General features: G+C 44.8%; 1 protein-coding gene across 7 annotated transcripts in view; it reads left to right on the forward strand.

Moving 5' to 3' along the window:
* The window catches only part of THRB (thyroid hormone receptor beta), a 416152-nt gene that overhangs the window by 368592 nt on the left and 30024 nt on the right, over positions 1 to 17536 (forward strand). For all 7 annotated transcript variants that reach the window (XM_043454461.1, XM_043454460.1, XM_043454464.1 and 4 more), the window contains exon 5: positions 14997 to 15097. In XM_043454461.1, coding sequence (XP_043310396.1) covers positions 14997 to 15097 — 101 coding nt within the window. The remainder of the gene's footprint in view (positions 1 to 14996; positions 15098 to 17536) is intronic.

Consider the following 17536-nt stretch of genomic DNA (forward strand, 5'->3'; position numbering starts at 1 on the left):
ATGAACCAAGTGCCACAGGCGTCATGTCTTTACAGTGGAATCCTTAAGAGTTCAGTGCAACTGCAGACCTTTCTGCAGTGCTTATATAATTGTAAGGATGCTGGTACCAGTCAGGATTTCCACTTGGGCACCGCCACCCACGTGCTGTGAAGAGTCGACACCACTCCAGAAAATAATAGGAAATTTTTTTTTTTTTTAATACAAAACACCTTAGCTGTTCAACAGGTTAAAGTGCCTCTCAGCACCCAGAAATGCAAGCAAAGGAAGGAACCATAGTTGTTTCCAAAGCAGGCCCAAGTGCCGACGAAAGCTCGAGCCTGCCCTTCTGTCTTCTCTTTCCTGAGAACCAGAGGTCTGTCTCGTCAGAAGCATGTCCTTCAGAGACTTCACTGGGTGCCCTCAGGCGTCCACTGCCACTGCTCAAGGTGACAGGCATACCAGGAGTCCAAGGTCTTAGGAGACGCTGAAGTCAGGGGCTGGCAGGCTGGGGAAGGAGTGTTGGAGCTGTGTACTTGCTGTGTGGGGGGTTCCCGTCCACCGCCTCTCATCCCTTTGTGAAATCATTCCTGAAGACTGGTTTTTCTCAGTTCCCAGCATTGAGGGGCATTCAGCCTGAGGCCCAGTGGCCTCCCACTCTGCCGTCTGCTCTGGGCCAGCTTTTAGGACCCCTCTCCTCCTACTAAAGCACCAGGGACCTGCCTTCCCCCGTTTCCATGCCCTGGTGGTGACCGCGGCCTGTCCTCGGTCCCAGGCTCATCTCAGGCCTGAGAGGATCCTAAGAGGATCTCCTCAGCCCTCCAGAGATACTCCCGGGGCGGTCCTTCCGCCCAGCCGCGCGCAGGCACTTCCGGCCGCGCTGCCCCATTTCCGCGAGTCCTGCCCTCTCCCCGAAGGCCTCTTTTCTGGTCCCCCCTCGCCCCCACCGCCCTCTCCACCCTCCACAGGGCCCCTCCTCAAGGTGTCAGACCCTCTCCGTGACCTGCCAGGCCAGACACCCACTCAGCCAACTCTCCCCTGCCCTGAAGAGCTCCCTCAGGATTCTGGCTCTGTACTTCCTGCCACGCCCGCTGTTCCAGAAAGCTCGGCCTGTTTCCTCACGCCCCTCACGCCCCTCACGCCCCTCACCCCTGAACCGATGATACTTTTCTCTCCGCCGCCTCCCCTCAGCTCAGGACCCACCTCACAGTCTGGCAGCCTTTGCGGTTTAACTAGCCCCGCGTTCGCTCCCAAAGGCCCACTCCCCACCAGCCCTGACTTCTCAGACAGGCATCCCTTGCTTAGTACAGTGCTGAATCATTTGTGTAAGTCGCCTTTTTTTGGAAGAAAATAAGTGATACATAATGTGCATCAGACCAGAGTTTCCCATCTTGGCACGCGCGGATGACTTTCAAGGCCGGATCCTCTGTGTCGTGCGGCTGTCCTGCGCATCATTGAACGTTTAGCAACGTCCCTGGCCTCCGGGCAGCAGATGCCAATCGCCCAGTCACGACAACAGCAGTGTCTCCAGATATTGCCAGGTGTCCCGTTGGGGGTGAAATCGCCCCCGTTGAGAACCACTGCCTTGAAAGAACTGAATATTTAGAAAAATCCTGAAGGAAAGGGTATTTTGTAAAAGTTCTTTGTCATGTGAAATATGAAAAGCCTCCTCGGCTTTCAAAAGGAAAAGTTTAGATTTTTGTTTATTGAATTGATTCAAACTGGAGTACACTTGAACATCCATATACATGTATACCAGCAATATGCTACTTAAACATGTGTGTTAGAGATGGTCCGCGTGGTCTGGACCGCATTTCTTCCATCATGTAGGCTTCTTTATATCAGCTCTGTCTAGACATAAGCACCCCTCGCCTTCCTACTCCGTGATTGCAGGGGTGACCTCAGGGAGACCAGTGCAGCTTCAAACAACAAGGATGCCATCTGATGCCAAACCCAGCTGCCCCTTCCTTCATGAGACATCAGACTGAAGAGCTGCTAGATCTTTCTAGCCGCATTCTTAGATCTGAAACTTGACTCTCATTCTGAAGGGTATTAGACAAAGAAAAGGCACCCATTTTCCTCAGACCTGCAGGGCTTGAAATAACTATGGTTGCTTCTGAGTAAGCCCAATACCATAAACTGACTCTCAAAGGAAAATCAGAGATCAGAGGCAGCCACTGTGCCCGTTTCTCATGACCTTTTCTGCTGTCTCCTTTCCCCATTCTCCTAAAACACTTTACCTTCCGGCTTTCTAACCTATCGCCTCTTTAAATATAGGAGATGATTCGGAATTCCCTGGCGATCCAGGGGTGAGGACGCAGCGCTTCGCTGCTGTGACCGGGTTTCAATCCCTGCTGGGGCTAGGGTCAGGATTAGGGTTAAGCTCTCACAAGCCGTGAGGCACAGCGAAAAATAAAATATTAAAAAATCTGAAATTAAGTAAAATAGGAAGTGATCTCGTTAGTATCAGAATTCTGAAACTCCAATGCTTGTAAGCACCAGAGCACAGACCTCAGCAACTGAGAGATGCAGTTGTTCCCTAAGGACAACCCAGTTTAAATTTTTCAATCATTGCACGCATTGTTTACATGTCGCAGGACCAGAATTTTCACTTCCATAAAGAAATGCATCATTTCACTTTTCTTGAATTACTTGTGTCTTCCCACTTTTGACAAAGATAAAAATTCTTTTAAATATTTCTTTACTCATCCAAAGACGATGCGAGACTAGACCTAAGTGGCCGCTGACATTTGGTCTCCCTCAGGGAGGGGTGCTGACTGCAGAGAACTAGGGGGTCTCTCTGTTAGGAAGGGGGATGCCTGATTGGTGCTCTGGGAGGATTTGGGCTCAGTACACCAGACCTTCCCATTTTTTCACATGAAGCTAGATTTTATGTGAAATCCTGGTTTTAAAAATTGGCTGAGATTTTTAAACACTCTGAAAGCCAAACAGTGCAGACTGCCAGTGTGTGTATCCTTTTGATTAACATTTTGACTGACTCATTATACTGGTCTTTTCCCTTTCTTCCTGATTTGCATCTTCAAGTGGTTTAGCTCTAATTGTAGATTGAAAGGTTATGTCAGCTTCTGAGGGTTGGAGTCCATAGGGACTGGGAGAAGAAAGGTTAATCAGGGACTTCTTGTGTGTAAAACTGTATTATGCCCCTCGCATGAGTCATGGGTTGACTCTTTTGCGGCCCTGTGGACAGTAGCCCTCCAGGCTCCTCCGTCCGTGGGATTTCCCAGGCAAGGATACTGGAGTGGGTTGCCATGCCCTCCTCCAGGGGATCTTCCCGACTCAGGAATTGAACCTGCATCTCCTGGATTGCAGGCAGATTCTTTTACCACAGAGCCACCTGGGAGATCTGTATCATGCCCTAGCCTCAGTCCTAAAAACAATTTATTCTAGTTTCAGGAACTCTTGAGTCAGAAGAAACCATCTAAACCTTGTTTTGCCCCTTTTTCTGCCCTACGATTCCAGATAAAGGAAATTCAGAGACCTTTATGCTCGTGTCCTCTCCCCTTTCTGAACTGACACCGCTGACCTGGCCTCCTTTCTGCTTCCCTCCCGTCTTCTGCCCCCTCTCTCCTGAGCTCTAGAGTTTGAAGACTTGCAACTCTTGTCACCCCAGCCAGTCGGAGGGCAGGGTGTAAAGCAAAGACGTGCTATTCTAAGGAAAGATTTCACGAACGGGAGCATCTGGGCAGCTCTGTTGGGAAATTGCAGACCTCGAAAGTTAACACTGCTTGAAGTTTGAACCCCATTCCTTACACACTGGAGCATACATGTTTGTTAAGTAAATGGATGGATGGATGAATGAATGAATATAGTGTTTATCACAGGGTTAAATACTAACATGATGCAAAACTTGGTATCTAATACTAAGAATTAAACGTAACATGAATCAGGATTATTATGTTGGGGAAAAGCTAAGGAATGGAGTGTTTGAGATTTTTTTAAATATATAAAGAAATGACATGATGTTGAAAGTCCTGTGGGGAAAAAAGCTTCCGTCAGAAGGACCTAGCTGATAGAAGAACCTATCAAAGGGATAATTTGAGGAAGTTCCAGGTAAAATTGGAAGAGTGACTAAACATGCTAACGTTTTAGCTTCCTTGGGGGTATAAAAATATATTCTCATCTGATAGCCTCACCCTAACTGCTCAGGGTCTGTAGCCTTAACCTCACCATGAACCAGCACCTTTCTGAATGACCCAAAGGGTTTCCCACCGCCAGTGATAACCGCTGCTCCTTTCAGACACCAGGACGGCTGTGCCAGGCAAGCGGTCTTACCCGGAAGGGAAGAGGAGCAGATGGGAAATGGCCTCTGGTCTCGGCTCCCCTCTCCTTCTGCTGGGCTGACCGTCCGAGGCAGCGTCTTCTCCTTTCCACCTACCAGCAAGGTCTGCCTTACTTTCTGTTCCTAAGGACTGTGTGTCCACCACGATGATGAGGGTTTACCTTCTCCTAGGGCCTGAGATGCTGTTATAATTCACTCAAAAGAGTTAGACTAGGTTCCCTCTGATCTTACCCGTTCATTAATTAGAAACCAAGTGAATCTCACTCAACGCAAACCAAGAAGCCAGGCTTGCTACCAGGTGCATCATTTCTGACACAAATGCACACATCTTTCCCTTTCACATACTAAGTCCCTCTGAGAACTAAATTTTTTAAAATTAAAATCAAACTTTCAAAAGCAACAGAGATAAACCTTGAAAAATACTGCACTCAGTGAAAGCCAGTCACCAAAGAATACATGTGGTACAATTCCATTTATACAAAATGTCGAGAATAGGCCAACAGGTAGAAACAGAAAATGGATTGGTGGTTGCTTGGAGCAGAGCAGATGGGGAGTTGAGAGGAATAGGAAGTGGCTTCTAAAGGTACAGACTTTCTTAGGATGAGGATGAAAATGTTCTAAAACTGATGACAGTGTGATTTTACAACTCTGTGAATACATTAAAAGCCGTTGAATTGTATGGTATGTGAATTAGATCTTAAAGTTCCTAGCCAAAAAAGTAAAAAAAAAAAAAAATTAGTAATACTTTAGCATGTCTATCTATTTTAATGCAGAGTAGTGCTCAGCAATTAGTCAGACATTGCCAAGTGTTCACTAAAAAAAAAAAACCTCTCCCAGTCCTTTGTTGAACTAACAGATGGAGTTTGCTTTCATAATAATATCCTTGATAAAGTGACAGCACAGTTGATTAGTCTAAGATACAATGCATCTGAGAATATAAAAGCTAGGCAAAATGCATCATCCTTGGACGGTCACATGTAGTCATGGGTCTTATTTAACCACACTTCTTTGACAGTCAGTCCCCTGGGACAATTCACAGATGCAGTTCTCAGGCCTCCAGGCTGTGTTTCTCATATTTGTTTCCAGGCAGAACCCAGTACTGACACCCAGTGAGTGTGCACTCCTGACAGCATGCGTTTCCTCAGCTGGGCATATTTATGGGCCAGCAAGTGACTGTTTGGTGTGCGTGAAGAAGAAAAAGGAGAGAGGAGAGAAAGCAGTGGTTAAGTTCTCTAGGAGAACTGGTTACCTTGTGACGTGTCAAGCATGTTCAGTAACCTAAAGAGAGTCCCCACCCACCTGTCCACCTGTGTGGGATCTCACTCCAGGTGACAGTTATTTAATGATGAGTGATGGACCTAGGCATAATGACTGATGTATTGCTGCCTGGGTGACTGTTTTGGGTAAATAAGATGGTTCTGAGTTAATATTTTGGAGAAAAGAAAGACATGGGTGGGGTGCACTGGTGTACAACTGCTACCACTTAGGTAGGTGTTTCTGTAGATGTTCTGATGTTTTATCTACAGACACAATCACCTATTCATTCACCCTCCAAGAAGATAATCTAGGAGAAACACAAGAGCAAAACAAACCACCCTTCAGACTCACAGCCAGAACACAGAGGCATCCATTCCACCCACACATTGAATTATCACTAGACTCCAGGTTCCCAAGAACTTTAAAGGACAAACAGTTCAACCATCTACATAAATTGTTGAGCTACAGACAGGAGAAACCTTCAGTGTCCTACTGCCAACAGCAAAGAGTAAAGCAGAAAGGTGCTGATGAGGTAGGGGGAGAGGGTCCTACGTCTTCCTAGTTCTGACAGATGGTCTCCAGCACTCCTAAGGCGTGTCCCTCAAGCCACAGAGTGTCCAGTTGCACTACAGTTAGTTCCCAAAGATGAGAAGGAAAAGACCTGTAGCTCTCTCTCCCTTATCTCTGCCATCTGCACTTGATACCAAGTATCTGACAAAATGCGCATCACCTCTGGGTGAAAGAAGTCAAGATGTAGCTTCCTTATACAGATGGAGAACAAGTATGTGAAAAGATGCTCCACATGACTAATCACCAGGGAAATGCAAATCAGAATCACAATATCACCTCACACCTGTCAGAGTGACTGTCATCAAAAAGAACACAAACAACAAATGTTGGCAAGAATGTAGAGAAAAGGGGATCAATCCCATACACTGTTGAAGGGAATGTAAATTAGTGCAGTCACTATGGAGAATAATATGAAGGCTTCTCAAAAAAAACTAAAAATAGAACTACTATGTATATCAGTCGCTCAGTTGTGTCCAGCTCTTTGCGACCCCATGGACTGTAGCCCACCAGGCTCCTCTGTCCATGGGATTCACCATCAAGAATACTGTAGTGGGTTGCCATTCTGTTCTCCAGGAAATTTTCCCGACCCAGGGATTGAACCTGGGTCTCCTGCATTGCAGGCAGATTCTTTACCACCTGAGTCACCAGGGAAGCCGTAGTATTTAGTTGTAGAAGTACCTGGGAGTGGAATTTCTAGGTCATATAGTACTTCTACAACTAAATATTAGGGCTTCCCTGGTGGCTCAGGTGGTAAAGAATCCAGTGGTTAAGAATCCACCTTCCAATGCAGGGGACACAGGTTTAACCTCTGGCCTGGGAACTAAGCTCCCATGTGCGGTGGGGCAAATAAGCCCACGTGCTACAACTTCTGAGCCACACAGAGAGAAGCCTGAGTGCTGCAACCAAGTTCCCAAGTGCTGCAGCTAAGACCCAGTGCAGCCAAATAAGTAAAAAAATAATTACATTAAAAAAAAAAAAAACAGGTTCTCTAATTTTAAAGTATACATGCACCTCAATGTTCTTAGCAGCATAATTTTCAATAGCTGAGATATGGAAGCATCCTCAGTGTCTATAAACAGATGAATGGATACAGAAGATGTGGTATATGTACACAGGGAAATATTACTCAGCCATAAAAAAGGATGAAATTTTGCCATTTGCAACAACATGGAAGGACAGCATTATGCTGAGTGAAATAAGTCCGACAGGGAAAGACAAAAATTGTATGAGATCACTTATATGTAGAATCTAAACAGTACAACACACTAGTGAATAGAATAAAAAAGAAACAGACTTATAGAGAACAAACTAGTAGGGAAGGGAGGAAGGGCAAAATATGGTGGGAGAGGGAGGGTACAAATCATTAGGTGTAAAATAAGCTACAAGGATATAGTAACAACACATTGAATATAGCCAATATTTTATAATAACTATAAATGAAGTATAACCTTTAGAAGTTGTGACACTATATTGGACACCTGTAATTTATGTAATATTGTATAGCAACTATACTTCAATAAGAAAATTTAATTTTAAAAATAAGATGTAGCTTTTCCTGTTTCCTATACAACGTGGATATGTATATTCCATCTGACTTTACCAGGAAGGTGCGTTTTTTTAATAACTGGGTTACTTTGTGTTTTTTAAGTATGTGTTTCAATGCACACAGGAGCATGTGTGTACATACAGTCAAACATACTAATTTAAGATGTAGAAACACCAAAATGCTACAGTAGTTATCTCTGTGGTAGAAAGTTGATAGGTAAGTTTGTTTTTTGCTGATTTATGTCTTTCAGTTTTTCTACAATAAATTGTATTATTTGTATAATTTTTATTTAAAAAATCTGAACTTTATAAGAAACTAATGTACACTGTTTTTTATATTGCAGTTATTTTGTTTATTTGTTAATTATGTATTTATCTATCTTTGGCTGCGGGGGGTCTCTGTTGCTGGGTGAAGCTTTCTCAGGTTGTGGAGGGGCTGCTTTCCAGCCGCGCTTTGAGGACTCCTCACGGCAGTGGCTTCTCTCACGCGGAGCTCAGACTCCCGCCCCAAGAGCCTCAGTAGTTGTGGCACTCAGGCTTAGTTGCTCTGCGTCATGTGGGATCTTCCCGGACCAGGGATCGAACCCGTGTCCCCTGCATTGGCAGGTGGATTCTTTCCCACTGTGCCACCAGGGACGTCCCTGTATGTATTGGTTTTGATCCCTAGAGAGTGATCACTGTAATGTTACATAGGTCCAGAGTATGTCTGACCGTGGTCACTGACTTTACCCCCAATCCTACACACTTAATCACTAGTTGGTTCTCTGGACACAGATCCTTGTTGGAACGCTTATGTTTCTTTTTCCTAAGAATGAACTCCACCCCTCCCCCACAAAAAAACTGTGTTTAGAGTAAATCAACACATTGTGAGTTTTTCTGTAGATTTTGTTAGTATTTCTCCTTAAATTTGAGTTGCCTAGCATTCGGTGGCATACTACTTTGGGGTTTGGGGTTTACAATCATGTAACCAGGAAGCAAAGACTCTTCTTGAGTGTGATGAATAGTGGATTTTTTAATGCATGGGAAGTTGCAAACACCTCTCTCGTTTATCTATCTTTAGTTTCAGTTTCTCTGGGTCTCTGTTGCTGCATGTGGGCCTCTAGTCTCTGCGAGCAGGGGCTCCTCCCCAGTTGCAGGGCGCCGGCTCCTCTTGCTGTGGCTGCGGCACTCGAGCTGAGTAGCTACAGCTCCCAGGCTCTAGGGCACTAGCTCAACGGGCTTAGTTGCTCCGAGGCATCTGGGGTCTTCCCAGACCTGGGATCGAACCCGTGTCCCCTGCATGGGCAAGCAGACTCTCATCCACTGTACCACCCATAGTGGTTTTCATAGCCCAAAGTAGACAGTTGAGCAAGATGTATAAAATTCAGACTTCAAATCTCCATTTTCGGTGATGGCGTCTCAACCGAACTGGCCTGGGCATAGTGATTTTCATTTCTCCACTGCAGGAACACGCATCGCCCTTCAGCTGTCCTTAGCCCTGTGTCCTAGTCCTAGTGAACCCAGTGATGAGAGCTATCAAAGCAAGCAGGACTGAATCTAGTTGATCAGCGAGCATGCATGGCCCCAGATCTCTACGTCTTAGATGAGCTTGAATCTGGACGTCTTCATCTGAGTGGAATTTGGGGGTTTTTAACCAAAGTTCAAACATCCTAAGGCAGTGTTCATGAAGCTGGAAGCTCAGGCCCTGCGTCTGCGTTATTAGCTCTTCCGGAAACCCTTGCGGAGACCCTCAGCCTCTCGGGCACCGCTCCAGCCTGCCAGCCTGCCCGTCTGCACGTGCCAGATACAGGCTCCTCCCTGCGTCTTCCCCTCTGGAGGGCTGGCAGCAGTGATCTGGAGAAACTGTGATGCCGTCCATCAGAGGAACCAGGGGCAGACACCAGGGTTTCAGCGTGGACGTATGATCCCTGCCCTCTCGCGGGAACCCTAACACTTACAGTGAACCAGAGATCACGTCTAAGGGAGGAGAAAGCTCCTCCCTGTTAGCTGCAGGGGCTGAGGGCGGCCACTGACAAACACAGGGAGGAGTGAGGGCGCCCACGCCGGACTCGGGCCACGGCGGGCAGCAGGGCCACTCGGAGACTTACCCCAGCCCCGACCACGTCGCATGCAGATGATCCATGATTGTCTGTTTCCCCCAGAACACTGAAAGCTGCCCCAAGAATTAAGACTCGGTTGTCTTCAGCTCCTTGGCATGTTGCCTGGCATGGTATCCCCTCATATATATGTTTATTGAATGGAACCTCTTTTCTCTCCTGGTTTCTTTGTTTTCTAATAGGAGCTTTATTGAGACATATTTCACATACTATAAAATTCACAGATTTATACAAAATATTCCATACAAAACAATGGTTTTCTTTTTAAATTCCATTTATTTTTATTCTTTGATGTTGTAGTTGCACCATGCAGCATGTGAGATCTTGGTTTGTGAACCAGGGACCGAACCCCAGCCCCCTGCAGTGGAAGTGCAGAGTCGTGACCAGGGAAGTCCCCAAAACAACAGTTTTTCACCCAGTGGTTTTTAGTATATTCATAGAGCTGTGCAGCCATCAACACAACACAATTCCAGAACATTTTTATTACCTTGAAAAGAAACTTTGTATCCTTCAGTGGTCATCGTCCATTCTCCCCTTCCTCCAGACCTTGGCAGCCACTAATCTAATTTCTGTCTTTATGAATTTGCCTAATCTAGATATTTCACAGAAATAGAGGTATACGATACGTGGCATCTCGTATCTAGCTTCTTTCATGGCGTGCTTTCCAGATTCTTCCATGTTGTAGCATGTAACAGTACTTACTTCCTTTTCATGACTGAATAGTATTCCATTGTACAAATATACTATATTTTGTCTACCCATTCATCATTTGATGGACATTTGTGTGGTTTCTACCTTCTGCATATTGTGAATAGTGCTGCTTTGGACAAGTCTCTGTACAGACACGTATTTTCAGTTCTCTTGAGTGTATATTTCAGAGTAGAATTGCTTGGTCATATGTCACTTTGTGTTTAACTTTTTGAGGAACTGCAAAGTGCCAAACTGCCCAAGTGCTTTTCCAAAGCACATTTCATATTCCTACCAGCAATATATGAGTGCTCTGATTTCTCCATATCCTCACCAACATGTGTTATTATCTGCGATTTTATCATAACCAACCTAGAGGGTGTTAAGCAGCACTTAGTATGATCGTGATTTGCATTTCCTTGCAATGATATTAAGCATCTTTTCATGTTTTTTCTCTTCATTTTCATCTTTTTCTCTCATTGAGAAATAACCAGGACTGGAAATACAGAACTCGGTTGCTTACACTATGCTTCCGCAAGGAAGAAACCGTGTCTTACTTGTTTTCATATTACAAGCACTAAGCACCGTGTTAGTCCAACTCTTTGCGACCCTGTGGACTGTAGCCCGCCAAGCTCCTCTGTCCATGGAGTACTTCAGCAAAGGATACTGGAGTGGGTGGCCATTCCCTTCTCAGGGGATCTTCCCAACCCAGGGGTCAAACCCAGGTCTCCTGCATTGCAGGCGGATTCTTTACCATCTGATCCACCAGGGAAGCCTAAGCACAGTGGTAGATGATGAAAAATAAATGTTTCTAAATTCATGAATAGACAACTGATTGGATGAACACACAAATCTCTCCAGTTCCCCTTTTTCTCTGCCCAGATCCCTCCTAGAATTCTCTTTTTCTTTAATGTCTGATGAGAATTTTGAAACATTTGAAGTGAACTCAACAGATGATTCATGTTTGCATGATGCAAAAGTAAACTAAGAAAAGCTGTGATATTTAAAAAGATAATCCTGTGCATTACCAAATCTTGCTTTGAACTCGTTTCTCTCCCTCCCAAAAGGGATATTCTTCTAAAATAAAATCTGAGCACAGTGATTATGAAAAGTGTTCGTTTTCTTCTGTTTTCTCAAAGGCTTTTTTCTGAAAAGTAAGCCCTCAGTGACCCAGTTCAATGAAAGACTTATGAAAATGTCATGATAAAACATATAGTAAGTCATCTGTCATTTCAACCTGGCTGATCTTTTTTGGAACCAGTAAGGGTTTCCTGAGTCAAAGACCTTCATTAAGACCATGATAAAGAGAAAGAATGATTTTTGTTTTCTCAGCCTCTCCACATCCTAACAAATCAGGCCTTTTTGGTTTTCCCTGAAGCTCCATGCTTCTATGGTAAACCTCTGGTACCTAAGAAACTGGTTTTGCCCTCTGAAGCGTTTCTGATGTTTGGACATTGTGTACAAGGAAAGGAAAGAGGCAGACATGGGTGGGAAGCACATAGCTTCTGTTTGTGTCTTTAATTTCCTGGGTCATGGAATTTAATAAGCTCAGAGTGCAGTAATAGAGTTATCACGGTTGGATTTATTTCTTAATAAGCAGAACCAGTATTCACTGCAGCCATGAAATTAAAAGATGCTTGCTCCTTGGAAGAAGAGCTGTGACAAACCTAGACAATGTATTAAAAAGCAGAGACATCACTTTGCCAACAAAGGTCCATCTAGTGAAAGCTATGGTTTTTCCAGTAGTCATGTACAGATGTGAGAGTTGGACCATAAAGAAGGCTGAGCACCAAAGAACTGATGCTTTTGAACTGTGGTGTTGAAGAAGACTTGAGAGTCCCTTGGACTCCAAGGAGATCCAGCCAGTCCATCCTAAAGGAAATCAGTCCTGAATATTCATTGGAAGGACTGAGGGTGAAGCTGAAACTCCAATACTTTGGCCACCTGATGCAAAGAACTGATTCATTGGAAGAGACCTTGATGCTGGGAAAGAGTAAAGGCAGGAGGCGAAGGGGATGACAGAGGACGAGTTGGTTGGATGGCATTACTGACTCACTGGACATGAGTTTGAGTAATCTCTGGGAGTTGGTGATGGACAGGGAGGCCTGGTATGCTGCGATTCATGGGATCGCAGAGAGTCGGACACGACTGAGCGACTGAACAACAACCACCCAGTTGTTGAGCTATGTAATCACATCACAAGTTTGCAGAACCTTTTTTTAAAATTTGTTTATTCACTTTTACTTTTGGCTGTGCTGGGTGTTTCACTGCAGTGCAGGCTTTCTGCAGTTGTGGTGAGCGGGGCCAGCCTCTAGTTACAACGTGCAGGCTTGTCTTCGTGGTGGCTTCTCTTGTTGCGGAGCACGGGCTGTAGGGTACACACAAGCTCAGCAGTTGTGGTGATGAGTTTAGCTACTCCTCAGCATGTGGGGTCATCCCGAACCAGGGATCGAGCCTGTGTCTCCTACACTGGCAGCTGTCTCCATTCTTTATCACTGGGTCACCAGGGAAGCCCTGCAGAACCTTTTTTTTTTTTAAAGATGGCCTTATTCATTCTACTTTTAAAGTTGTTTTTAGAAAAAGACCAATACAACTTAAACACTGGAGGACTGGAAGTCAAGATCTCGGCTTTCGTCTCTGCAGTTAATTTCTGGTTTGAGCCTGAGGAAGGCCAGACTGATGAAGGCTGCTTCATTTCAAAATTATTTGCTCTCCCAGGTCCTTTCCAGCTATAAATTTTTCTGAATTTATTGCATGGTACCTAGATTGCAAAGGGATCAAGTCCCCTAAGCACAGGTTCAGAAATAAGTCTTTCAGAAGAGACTGAGATCTACAGCACCCCAGGTGTCTCACATCCTGGCCTCTCTGGATCCCTCCGTATAAACCCAGCCCAGGGAGTCTCAATTCTAGATGTACGTTAGAATCACCCAGAGAATGTTTAGGTAATTCCATGCCTATGTTTCTATACCCTAAGACCACTGAAATAAGATTCTCAGGGGGCTGGTCTCAGATTCAGTATTTTTAAATGGTTGATTCCAAGATTCAATTTTCTTTTTTATTTTGACTGCACCACATGGTATGTGGGATCTTAGTTCCCTGACAAGGGATTGAACCTGGGCCCTCACCAGTGAAAGTGCAGGGTCCTAACCACTGGACTGCCATGGAATTTCCCGTAAGAGTCAATACTTTTAAGCAGGATGATTCTAAAGTCTAATCAGGGTGGAAAACCCATTGTTTACCCAAGGAACCTATTGTCTTACAGCATTAGAACGAGTAAAGAAATTGTTTCCCCAGCTCTGTAATCTAAATTGTGATTGGGGTGTGATCATGGGAACAAATCCTTTCAGGAGCAAAGAACAGGTAGCTCTAAAAAGACCTTATGATTTCTTTTTAATAATTATTCATAATGTTACATATAACAAAAATGATAAATTCATTTATAATAAGTATTTTAAAATAAAATCCCAGTCTCTCTGCTTCACCCATTGGCTCCAAGAGCCTCTGGACCCATTCCTGCCTGCATAGCGAGTGTGCACAGCTGTTTCCAAGGCATTCAGAAATCCTGGGCCTGATTATTAACTCTGTAAGTGTGTCCTAAGATCCTAGAGAGATATAAGATACTGAGGAAGTGTATTGTCAGGGAAAGACTTTTTAAAATTTATTTATAATTAATTATTGCTTTACAATATTGTATCGGTTTCTGCCATACATCAACATGAATCAGCCACAGGTATACATATGTATTGAGAGTCCCTTGGACTGCAAGGAGACCCAACCAGTCAATCCTAAAGGAAATTAGTCCTGAATATTCATTGGAAGGACTGATGCTGAATTTGAAACTCCAGTACTTTGGCCACCTGATGTGAAGAACTGACTCACTGGAAAAGACCCTGATGCTGGGAAAGACTGAAGGTGGGAGGAGAAGGGGACAACAGAGGATGAGATGGTAGGATGGCATCACTGACTCAATGGACATGAGTCTGAGTAAACTCCAGGAGTTGGTGATGGACAGGGAGGCCTGGCGTGCTGCAGTCCATGGGGTTGCAAAGAGTCAGACACGACTGAGCAACTGAACTGATTACATATGTCCCCTCCCTCTTGAGCTTCCCTCCCACCTCCCACCTCCCACCCCCCACCCCATCCCAGCCCTCTAGGTTGTCCCAGAGCCGCGGTTTGAGTTCGCTGAGTCATAGAGCAAATTCCCACTGGCTCTCTGTTTGACAGATGGTAGTCTATATGTTTCCTTGCTACTCTCTCCCCTCATCCCACCCTCTCCTTCCCACAGACATGGAGAGCAGACTTACGGACCTGGAGGTGGGGTGGGGAGTGGTGGGAAAGACTTTTAAAATGTTCTCTTGTCCGGTGTTTTGTTTACTTTCTATATTTAAAGCTAAATGATCACAATGTGTAAACCATAAAGCAAAAACTGTGTTAAAACGCATAAAAACAATTCGGTCTTGCCCCTCATCCGCCCTCCTTCCGTCCTCCCCGGTGCTCCTCCTGGCTGTGGCGTCTTTGACTGGAACGTGATGTCCTTCTCACCTCCTCCTCTGTCCTCCCCACAGGCTACATCCCCAGTTACTTAGACAAGGACGAGCTGTGCGTCGTGTGCGGAGACAAAGCCACGGGCTACCACTACCGCTGCATCACGTGCGAAGGCTGCAAGGTAACGGCGGGCCGGCCCTCCGGGAGCCTCGGAGCGCGGCCGGAAGGCTCAGCTCGAGTTCGAACCAAACCCCGACATTCATGGGCTGTGACCATCCGGGTGTCTGGTGGCCCTCTTCATTTTGGGAGGTGGGGGGCACATATTCAAGACTGATTTTTTTTTTTTTTTTTTTTCCAAATCGAAAATAACCAGATGAAGTTTTGCGAGAGTGTGAGGGCTGGTGGTGGTGGTATTCAGTCACTCGGGGGGTCTGACCTTCCCCGACCCTGCGGACTGCGGCACGCACGCTGTCCTCCGCTGTCTCTCCGGGTTTGCTCAGACTCACGTCCATTGAGTCCATGATGCCATCCAACAGGTAGAAAAATTGATTAAATGAGAAGAAATTGAGAAAGGCCTCCTTTTCAGTTTAAAAACGCATTGATATTTTATGACGTGTTACCATCCCAAGAAATGACCATTTCTCCTCCTGCTTTCTCTGGAGTGTTTCAGGGGACAGAGTTGGCCTCAACCCCAAGCTGTTTGCCAGTGTGAACCCGACTGAATATGCTCACTTTTCAGGGTTCCGTTAGGGACTGTCTTTGAGGCTGCTACTACTGCTGCTGCTAAGTCACTTCAGTCGTGTCCGACTCTGTGCGACCCCATAGACGGCAGCCCACCAGGCTCCCCCGTCCCTGGGGTTCTCCAGGCAAGAGTACTGGAGTGGGTTGCCATTGCCTTCTCCAATCTTTGAGGCTACTTAGGTTCAATTATGTGCTGAAATTGTCCAAACTGGCTGTTGGCACAGGCTGCAGTCCATGGGTAAATTCTGGTTGTCCTTCAGTAATCACATCCTCTCCAGACTCACCTGCAGGAGACACTTGACAAGAATACAGGCAAACAACAGTTAGTGTACTCCAGGAAAGTGAACCTGAATTTGCAAACTTACATCTTCCTTATCAAAATGAAGTTGACTTTCTGGCAAACACGTTTTGGTCCAACAACCAGCCTAGAAGGTAAAGTTCACTGTAAAGGTAAACAGAACTTAACCCAGGGCATTCAGCTGATGTTTTTATAAAAGACGTAGTAAGTCAGAGAAAGACTTTTTTTGTTGAATGTTTTATTTACCTTTTAAATGAAATGATCAAAAACTTTAGAGCAAAAAGTGTATTAAAATTTATAAGACAAACCAGTCTTCCCTCATTCATCACCTTCCTCACCCCCCCTCTCCTCTCCTTCCTCCAGCTACCCCCTTTTCTCCTAACCTTTGACCCTAGACCCCCAAATTCAACATGTTAGCTCGGTTTCATACTGATGGGGTCATTTCCCTAGTGGAAGATTTTCCATGCAAACTCCCTGCTTTCTGTGCACAAAATTAGGAAACATGTAGCCTGCTAAAGTGTTAAGATGATATATCCAGTGAAAAGAGGTCATTTTTAAGGTCTCAAGGCAGGACTCTTTTGGAATGTGATGTAATGTTGTTCTCATTCATCCAGACCCCTTTGATCTAGAATTTGTAACCTTTTAACAGAGATTGGGCTAAAGGTTGCTATTACATCTATGAAAATAATATCATAAGGAGTTTGATGACATTATTTACAAATAAGTTGTGGCTATTTATTAACTGGGAAACTTGCAGCCTGCCTCTTGAAAGGCCAATTCTATGGGCTTGGTTTGAAACTGATAAAACCATTTCTGTAGATGCTTTCCCTCATTCCAAAAGCTCAGCGATTCAAATGGGTCTTTTTTCTAAATTAGCTCCAATTAAGAAAGATTTTACCTACCTGATTATTCAGTGTTGAGATTCTCTCAAATCAGTTTTTAATGACAAATTTTGAATTCTAGGAGCGACTGTAATGAAAATTCCATTTATATTCAGTTCCCAAAGGGACTCTACAGACCAAACGTGCCTCACAGAGGACTTAAAGCTCACTGCTGCTGTTTGCTGTTTAGTCGCTCAGTTGTGTCCGACTCTTTGTGACCCCATGGACTGCAGCCCGTTGGGCTCCTCTATCCATGGAATTTTCCAGGCAAGAATTCTGGAGTGGATTGCCATGCCCTTCTCCAGGGGATCTTCCCAACCCAGGGTTCGAACCCTTGCCTCTTATGTCATTTGGGAAACCCAAGGGCAGTTACACAGATCATTTAATACAAGGACAGAGCATCTTGGGAAAAAAGCAAAAGAGATGTTCAAATGAAACAGGGCTTTTAAAAGTGACCAAAAATGAAAAAAGTTGCACTTTACATCTTGTTTATTCAAACCTATAATTCCGCAGTGTGTAGAGGGACTCTTTTCTGCCTGTTTTTGCCCTGAAGACAGTGGAAATCTTCCAGATCAGATGTTTCCTTTGTTAGGATAGGGCAGTTTTCATGCATCTTTTGTAGAAAGAAAGTTTATCATAATAAATCACTTTAGCGCTGATTACGGCATCATTCTGGACCACTAAGAAATGGATTCAGTTC

This window comes from Cervus canadensis, chromosome 31, assembly GCF_019320065.1.
Source record: "Cervus canadensis isolate Bull #8, Minnesota chromosome 31, ASM1932006v1, whole genome shotgun sequence".
NCBI classification, from domain to species: Eukaryota; Metazoa; Chordata; class Mammalia; order Artiodactyla; family Cervidae; genus Cervus; species Cervus canadensis.